The sequence below is a fragment of the Eschscholzia californica genome, unplaced genomic scaffold (genome assembly GCF_041429995.1).
Source record: "Eschscholzia californica isolate CP2 unplaced genomic scaffold, dmEscCali1.0.p SCAF_3, whole genome shotgun sequence".
Classification (NCBI taxonomy): Eukaryota; Viridiplantae; Streptophyta; class Magnoliopsida; order Ranunculales; family Papaveraceae; genus Eschscholzia; species Eschscholzia californica.
The window spans coordinates 57,998,578-58,008,263 of NW_028238420.1; the positions used below are offsets into that span (position 1 = coordinate 57,998,578).

A 9,686-nucleotide genomic window follows, 5' to 3' on the forward strand; every position below is an offset into this window, starting at 1 on the left:
CACTAACAGCCCATTCATGAATATCATCATTTCTTCGGCTAACAAGCCATGAAGCGAACTAAATATAGGGCTAAAGCATGATGATATGATTGGAGATATATGTACCTCTTTGGAAGAAGTAATAAACTAAAAAAAATCATAATGTTGTTGACAGTTGCGTAGTAAAATATAGTGTTACATAAAATCCTAAATATTTTACAGAAAAAGCGGCAACTACATACTCTGCAAGGCTACAGTGACATTAACTTTCATTGTTAAGCATATAGCAAGAACTCGCTTGAGACTTAGATTCGAAGTCCTACCTACATGGCATATAGCATAGTGGTTCTGATACACCCGAATCAAGTTTCAAGTGTCTACTAGCAGTACAAACCAAAGTGTTACATGCATATGAAGATAAATTTCATTAGATTATATTTACTATATAAATCTTGTTACATGAGATAAATCTTGTTACCACGGGATAAATCCTTTGATGACAACCCGCTTCCACCGAGACTCGATCGCACGACTTCACGGACTTAAGAGGAGTATCCAACCACTGCACCAAAGGGTAGTGAACAACATAACACATGTTGCAGGAGACTATTATAACCGTCAAAATTAATTATCCGACTCCTTGATGAAATATTGTAACTTCAATGGGACAACCAACTCGTGTCGTAAGACCAACAAATAATATGAAACAGCCAAATTAAAACCATTTGTATCATATTTTGTGTGGCCTCATCCGGCTCAACTTGGCCTCACATTTTATATGTAACGGATGACGTAAGCCGTTAAAACGGGACCCATCAAACCTATCTTTATCACTTTTTTCATGACTAATAACGGTTATATATAGAGCGGAAGTCAGGCCTTCCATTTCTCTCAACCGAGAAAGTAGAGAGAGAGAGAGAGAGAGAGAAACTCAAACCAATCTCTCCTCCAAAGTAGATATTTCAATGGCAGCATCTGTTGAAAAAATGCAGTTTAGTCGAATGGAATCGGGTAATGGTAGTCTAACATCGGTGGTTCGTGGTTATAAAAAAACGAACCACCGATCCGACTCACCTGTTCGTCGTGGTTTTACTTACCACCCATTGGAAGTACTAAACCACCAACAACGTACCCCTCTTCCTCCTCCTCCTCCTCCTGATCCTACAAAGAAAGAAGAAGAAGAAGATGATGATGACTCGTCGAGTGATGACGAGTCAACTCAGTGTAGTAAACAACAACTCGCTAAACTCAACAACGAAATTGAACCGTCGATTTTGGATCCAAGAGATGAATTAACGGCTGATAATTGGATAGAAAGAAATCCATCAATGATTCGTTTAACAGGTAAACACCCATTCAACTCGGAAGCACCACTGACTCGACTCATGCACCATGGATTCATTACACCTGTCCCACTTCACTACGTTCGTAACCATGGATCAGTTCCTAAATGCAAATGGGAAGATTGGACGGTTGAGATTTCTGGACTTGTGAAAAGGCCTTTAAAACTCAGTATGGATCAACTCGTTAACGATTTCCCGATTCGTGAGTTTCCTGTTACTCTTGTTTGTGCTGGTAACCGACGTAAAGAACAAAATATGGTTAAACAGACAATTGGGTTTAATTGGGGGGGTGGTGGTGTATCAACTTCAGTTTGGAGGGGTGTTAAATTATGTGACATTCTTAAACGTTGTGGTGTAATGAGTAAAAATAAGGGTGCCCTTAACGTTTGTTTCGAAGGAGCTGAGGATTTGGCTGGTGGTGGTGGATCTAAATATGGTACTAGTATTAGGAAGGAGATAGCTATGGATCCATCAAGAGACATTATATTAGCTTATATGCAAAACGGCGAGCTTTTATCGCCAGATCATGGTTATCCTGTACGAATGATTATTCCTGGTTTTATTGGTGGTCGAATGGTTAAATGGTTGAAGAGAATCTTCGTGACTACACAAGAATCTCAATGTCATTACCATTTTATGGATAATCGTGTTTTACCTTCTCATGTAGACGCTGAACTAGCAAACTCAGAAGGTACATATTTGCAGATTGCGTATTGTCATTTTATTGTTATAACAAGATTTATAAAATGACATGTTGACTTTGTGTATCTATCTATTATCCATTATCTTATTTATTTTTTTGTTGGATTGTATGAACAGGTTGGTGGTATAAACCAGAATACGTAATTAACGAATTGAATATAAACTCGGTGATTACAACTCCTTGTCATGAAGAGATTCTTCCTATCAATGGTGCAACTACAACAAGGCCGTACACGTTAAGAGGATATGCATATTCGGGTGAGTATTTTCGATCCATAATCTTTAGTTTTTTCACACAATTATACAAAGAACATTACATGATATATTACAAAGTTTAGGTATATTAATTTTGGTGGACCTTACTCTTGTTTACTTTTGACATCTTTCCAGGAATAGTCAATTCTGTTTATGCAAGTTGCTTTCTTTTTTTGTTGAAATTATATATTAATCTTTTTGGCATTTCTTGTATTTTCACCTTCTTCATTAAAATTTTACAATTATTACTGTTAGTTATTTACAAAATTTAGTGGTGCTCAAATTTTCTTGCTAAAATAGTTCTGTATTTGAGAAATTTAGTTTTCAAAGAACTATTCTACTTAAGCAAGATTATCTACAAAAACACAACGATAAATTGCACACTTGACACTTCACTACTTAAAGCAAATACTAATATTTTGACGAAGATATTTAATATCGTTGAAGAAGATAGGTGTGGTAGGCATTATTACGTAAGAAGTTAACTAATGATTTTCTTTTAGGGTTTGGGTCCCTTTCAGTGTACCATTTCAAAACGAAAACTTGAATAATCGGTTTCTTTAATATGTCAAAAGAAACATTTCTTTGTCTTCAAAGTAAAAGCGTTTGAGTTTAAGGAAAGTATTTAGACAAATTGCTTTAAATCAAGCTAAAAAGTTTTGTTTTTCATTCAAAACAATACTTAATCAAACAATACCTTTTCTTACTTTGTGTATTTAATAGAATAAAATATAATTTTAATAAATTATATTTCACATTAGATCCAAGTGTGTTATAGGTAAACCACTAACTTTTTTAACTAGTGGGTTTGAATTAGACTTCAAAGGAGACAAAAGGCCAATGTGGACCCTCATATCTTTTACTTACTTTTAAATTTCAATTTTTCGTCCACAGATTCATTCGTAATATTAAATAGATTAATATTAAATAGATGATTAGGAATTCGACAACAGAAAAGAATCACTTTAGTGGGTAAGCTGGTAGACAATTAGATTTGAATATAATTCAAATACTTGGTACAAGAGAAGCAATTTATAAAACAAACATATAAACTTTTTACGTAGTTGATAAAAGATATTATATTTTAATTTTTAGTTGTGGTATTAAAATTTCAGTAAAAATTAGATAACGATAATCGAATTTTACGAATAATTTATTTAAAAAATAATACCATCTTTAATAGTACATTTTTTTTCTTTCTTTTTTTTTGTTGAAATACCGTCTTTAATAGTACTTATTAATACAATTTTTTTTAAAAAAAAGTTATTTTAGTTTTTACTAATAAGTTTATAATAAATATTCAAGAAAAATAAAATTATATGCAAAATAATCTGCATGCAACAAATATTTTTCCCATATTTTAAATGTCTAGGGAGGATAAATATGATAAAAAGTGGGTTTATGTGGTGGTTGGAAGGTAGGAGACAGTTTCTAATAATGAAAACAGAAAAAAGAATTGAGGAAAAAAAGGAGTATGAACGTTTTCTCTGACAGAGATAAGAAAAAACTGAAATCAAGGGTGGTACCCTTTGTTCATTTCTAGGAAGTAGTGTAGTTTACCTCCACCAACCCCAAAGGTCAAGAAGAAGAAAGACTTGTTGTTATATGTCTCTTTCTTCCACACTGCCCCTTCTTTCTTTGTCCTCCACTGCCTTCTATTGGCTCTTGCAATTTCAGTTTCTTGAATCTATCACATGCTACTATTTTTTATTCAAATTGGTTTCATCCCCCCTTAATATATATTACTCTCTTTTAGGTACTTAGTTTGTTATTTATTACTTAGTAGGTAGTTCTTTCCATCACGTCATGGAAGATTTAGTTATGTGAGCGTATTATAAGACTACGAAAAATTGGTTTCCACCGCCTGTCCAGGGTTGAGTCCTGAAATTTGACAGTAGACTTGAAAAACCACCTACAGACTCTTTATGTCCAACATAATCTGCACCATGTAGACAATGTTAGTAATTATAAGTAATCAGTCCAGAGTGATAGAATTTTCATTATTCAACGCATATAAGTAATTATATACTACCTCTCTTAACATATGGGTTTAATAATGGAACAAATATCGGTTTATGACTGCCCAATATAGGGGTTTAAGTTTCGAGTTGGTCAGATTGAGGGTCAAATTAGACATAATGCAGAACTTTTTATAGTAATGAAAAGATTTTTTTTTTTTGATGAACTGTAATGTAATGAAAAGATTGGTAAAATAATAATAATTTCTAATTTTTTATTCTGTAGGAGGAGGTAAGAAGGTGACACGTGTGGAAGTGACTTTAGATGGTGGAGAGACATGGCTAGTAGGCACCTTGGATCATCCAGAGAAGCCAAACAAGTATGGGAAATACTGGTGTTGGTGCTTCTGGTCTCTTGAAGTTGAAGTCCTTGATTTGCTTGGTGCCAAGGAGATTGCTGTTAGAGCTTGGGATGAATCTCTCAGCACTCAACCTGAAAAACTTATTTGGAATGTCATGGTAAGATTTTCTTATATTTAGTTATTTTTTTTTAATATTGTTTGAATCTTATTCGTCTGAGTCTGACACGTCTGAATCCGACTAGTCTAATTAGTTAAAAGTCGAAATGGTCTTTTTTTAGGTTTTTTTATACAAGTTGCACCCTTATCCAAGTACATATGAATAAGGTCTAGATGATCTCAATTTAATATGTAATTTTTTGTGAGGATGAATCTTAATATACAGATTGTATATGGACAGGGCATGATGAATAATTGTTGGTTCCGAGTTAAAACGAACATATGCAAACCACACAAAGGAGAAATAGGACTCGTTTTCGAACACCCAACTCAAGCAGGAAACCAACCTGGTGGATGGATGGTTAAGCAAAAACATCTTGAATCTGCCGAAACTTCGAATACACTTAAGAAGAGTCTCTCCACACCATTCATGATCACAACTTCAAAAATGTACTCCATATCTGAGGTGAGAAAGCACAGCTCGGCCGACTCAGCTTGGATCGTTGTTCATGGTCATGTCTATGATTGTACTAGGTTCTTGAAGGATCATCCTGGTGGTTCAGATAGTATCCTCATCAATGCAGGTACAGATTGTACTGAAGAATTCGATGCAATTCATTCCGATAAAGCTAAGAATCTACTTGAAGATTATAGGATAGGTGAACTTATCTCAACTGGTTACACATCTGACTCATCTTCATCGCCAAATAACTCGGTTCATGGCTCTTCTAACCTTACCCACCTTGCTCCAATCAAAGAAACAATTTCTAGACCTATAGCTTTAGTCCCTCGCGAGAAAATTCAATGCAAACTTATCATGAAAACCTCGATTTCTCATGACGTTCGCCTATTCAGATTCGCGTTACCTTCTTCAGAACAAGTTCTTGGGTTACCTGTTGGAAAACATATCTTCCTCTGTGCTACTATCAATGACAAGCTTTGTATGAGGGCATACACTCCAACTAGTACTATTGATGAAGTTGGGTATTTTGATCTAGTAGTCAAAATTTACTTCAATGGAGTGCACCCTAGGTTTCCCAATGGAGGTATCATGTCTCAATACTTGGAGTCTCTAACTCTAGGTTCATCTCTTGATGTTAAAGGTCCATTAGGGCACATTGAATATACGGGCCGAGGGAATTTCACCGTTCAAGGGAAACACAAGTTTGCGAAAAGACTCGGAATGCTCGCTGGTGGAACGGGTATTACCCCAATGTACCAAGTAATGCAAGCAATATTGAAAGATCCCGAAGATGATACCGACATGTACGTTGTATATGCTAACCGAACCGAAGATGATATTTTATTAAGAGAAGAACTTGATGCATGGGCTGAGAAGTATGGAGATAGGTTAAAGGTTTGGTATGTCGTCGAAAAACCATTGAGAGAAGGATGGAAATATAGTGTTGGTTTCATAACAGAAGAGATTCTTAGAGAACATATTCCCTCATCATCGGACGACTCATTGGTGTTGGCTTGTGGACCACCACCTATGATTCAATTTGCAGTTACACCAAACTTAGAGAAGATGAATTATGATGTCAAGAATTCTTTGTTGGTGTTTTAACCTAAGTTGTACTACTTGAAGAACTAGAAAGGAACTCATCAAAAGGAAGAGAAATGGGTAATATATATTTAAAGAGATTAAGAGAGAAAGTGAGTTCATTAGTTATTGTATATAACCAATGGTGCATGTAATTGTTTACAGCATTAGGTCTCATAATGTGAGTGTTGGTGCTAGTTTAATTTTTAGTCCATTTTAGTTTTATTTTAGAATTAAAAAAAAAAAAACAAATGTGGAAACTAGTGTTTACATATCTAGTCATGATCTTTAAACTTAGATGTTTCAATGTATATAATGTAATTTCTAGTCAAGATTAGACTAAATAATATTCTCGAAATATATTCACTTCACTTGAAATAATATCAAACTTTTAACCGATCAATGGTCAACTTTTTAGAATATGGGTCACGGTCTCCGTGAAGAAGTTAAAAGACATATTACTCGACTGTGTACTTTGACAACGACTAGTTTCTTTTTTTTAGAAATCGACTACGACCTACGTCATTACAAGGAATTGATACATAATCAAGATGTGATAAGCAGGATAACTGCCTAAGCTAAACCAATAATGTTAGAGACCTAAAGCCGAACAACATAGAGCCTAAAGCTCGACAAACTTATTATGTTATTTATACCTTTAATAACTCAAATTCAATAACCATGAATTCCACCTCCTCTAAAAATCGAATCTGGGACCTCTAGGGGTTTGGAGTTTATGTCGACGCTATCAATCACTTGAGCAACCAAGTGTTGACCTGACAACGGTTAGTTGGACGGTATGGTCGGGAATGAATAATTGTCTCACTCGATTTCGAACAGGAGTGCCCCACCAATTGATAAGTTCACCAAAACTATCGTCTTTGGATGAACAACAAATGAAAGATTGGAAGAGAAACACTGGAGTTTCGACTTCATTCTTAATTGGGATGCCTTACTTTTCATGTAATTTCGTTTCTTAATTTTATGCGAGCATATTGTAACACGATATTACATACTACTATTTTGGCACCATTTATTAATACAATTTTGTATTTTCAGAAAAGAAAATACACACTAACTCCGTTTCGTATTTCAATACAACTTCGGAAATTTTATATGAATGTTAAGGATGGATTCCTACAACTCAAATGAATCTCCAATAGTAGACACAATCTTAGGAATATTGTGTGGCTCGTTACATTATGAAGAGTTTTTGTTAAAAGTCCATCTCTAATGGAGACTCCATATGAACTATAATGATCGATGACATTAAGGTAGTTAGTTTAGAGGTCCTCAAGATGATAATTCATTTATGGTAGTATCCTCTTGAAGACCTCTAATTGTCTGCTTTTTTTTTCTTCGTATTTTGACCAAAATTTTCCTCGATATCTTCTAAAACTAAGTGTATCTAAAAATAGGTATCGTAGAATTAAAGTTAATAAGAACGAATAACATGAAGGAAAATAAAAAAAATAAGCTAGCTTGAGAAAAGTGTTAAGTTTGTGATATCCAACTCAAAACCAATTGGTTTGGAATGGAGAGGACCTATACTTTAGGTTCTTGGTTGCTAGTTACCCATTCTCCCATGTGAGACTATTCTCACACGCCCCCTCATGTGTGGGGTTTTTTGAGCCTAACACGTGTTTTTTTTTCTTTATGGGTGACGTGGAGCACGTGTGGCTTTTAAGCCTATCACGTGTGGGCCTAGCTCTGATACCATGTTAAGTTTGTGACCATCCAACTCAAAACCAATTGGCAATGAGTGGAGAGGACCTATACTTTATATTCTTGGTTGCTAGTTACCCATTCTCCATGTGGGACTATTCTCACAAAAGTAGTATCTCAAAATCTCAAAATGCTTTATCAAATAATATTAGTTGGCTAATCTCTTCTTCTTCTCTCTCTCTCTCAAAGATATTCAATCCGACCGACACAAAATTTACTAAAGAAAAAAAAATACATGAATACAAACTAATACTACAATATTTAATAACAAAATGGGAACTTTATTTTATTCATTACTTTAGCCTCCATAGTACATTTCCTTATTTCGTTTAAAATGGAAAATGAAAGCTTAAAATACAACAATTACTAAGGAATATTGTTGAGATGGTACTCAAACTAACCTTAACCAACCACACACACACACACAAAAATCAAACTACTATCAAATAAGAAATATAAAGCATGAACGAACATAATTATATTACGCACATAATTAATGATATCTAAAGTCTTCAAAGTAAAAACTTATCGATCGAAAGAACCAAATCATACACTTATATGACCTCTTATGTGCATTGGAAACCAGATGGAGTGTTCTTGTCACAAGCATTAAGAATCACACTGAGGGTAATTGGGACATTGAGATTGATTCCAAGTACATTAGCTTTTACAGCAGTACATAAACAAAGAGCAGCATCAAGATCAGTTAGACCATTAAGGAGACTACAACAAGGACTATTAGATTGTGTTCCTATAACTAGATGTACTAAATCACTTAATAGACTAGCACAAGCACCTAATTTTAGGGTATCCCTAGGGCAAGAATTGGATGAAGGTGGAGAACTCATAGGAGGTGGAGTTGAGGGTGGGGTTGGTGGTGGAGAACTCATAGGAGGTGGAGTTGAGGGTGGGGTTGGTGGTGTAGAAGGCATAGGAGGGGGACATGAGGGTGGGGTTTTTGGTGTAGAATGCATAGGAGGGGGACTTGAGGGTGGAGTTTTTGGTGTAGAATGCACAGGAGGGGGACTTGAGGGTGGGGTTTTTGGTGTAGAATGCATAGGAGGGGGACTTGAGGGTGGAGTCTTTGGTGTAGAATGCACAGGAGGGGGACTTGAGGGTGGAGTTTTTGGTGTAGAATGCATAGGAGGGGGAGTTGAGGGTGGGGTTTTTGGTGTAGAATGTTTAGGACTAGGGGGAGTATGATGTTTAGTCTTTGGTGGTGGTGAAGGTGGGCATGGAACATATGTTGAAGAGACCAAAGTGAAAAAGAGAAGGTTTAGTGAGAGAAATAGAATAGTTGAAGTTAATTCCATGGAAGAAGCCATCTTGAAAGATAGTTAGTACTTAGTAGTACTAAGAAAAGTATTTGTGTTTGTAGGTGAAGGTGAGTTAGGGTTTTTATAGATGGAAATATGTGACATTTTTGAAAATAAAAAAGTTTTAGTGACCCATAGTTGTTCTTTGTACATTTGTAGTCATAGTCACGACTTTTACTCTTACTTATTTAGACTATTACTTTGGAGGGCCACAGCTAAAAGCACACGACAAAAAACCCATAAGCGGGTGGGGTATGGTTTGAGTTGGGTCAATGACCTTGACTCGAGCACTCTACGAGCACTCTACGAGCACTCTACGAGCACTCAACCAACTAAGCCGGGTATGT

The 9,686-nt window shown here is 35.4% G+C and overlaps 2 protein-coding genes across 2 annotated transcripts; both read left to right on the forward strand.

The window, feature by feature from the left end:
• Positions 1–846: 846 nt before the first annotated feature.
• LOC147552413 (nitrate reductase [NADH] 2-like) lies at positions 847–6,676 on the forward strand. Its single transcript, XM_086672352.1, has 4 exons — positions 847–2,013; positions 2,142–2,282; positions 4,524–4,756; positions 4,997–6,676. Exons 1-4 carry the CDS (start codon positions 945–947, stop codon positions 6,320–6,322), a joined length of 2,769 nt encoding a protein of 922 aa, XP_086528478.1. The 5' UTR covers positions 847–944; the 3' UTR covers positions 6,323–6,676.
• Positions 6,677–8,271: 1,595 nt separating this feature from the next.
• LOC147552414 (uncharacterized) lies at positions 8,272–9,436 on the forward strand. Its single transcript, XM_086671238.1, has one exon. The coding sequence runs from the start codon at positions 8,582–8,584 to the stop codon at positions 9,224–9,226; it is 645 nt and encodes a 214-aa protein (XP_086527364.1). The 5' UTR covers positions 8,272–8,581; the 3' UTR covers positions 9,227–9,436.
• The last annotated feature ends 250 nt before the right edge of the window (positions 9,437–9,686 follow it).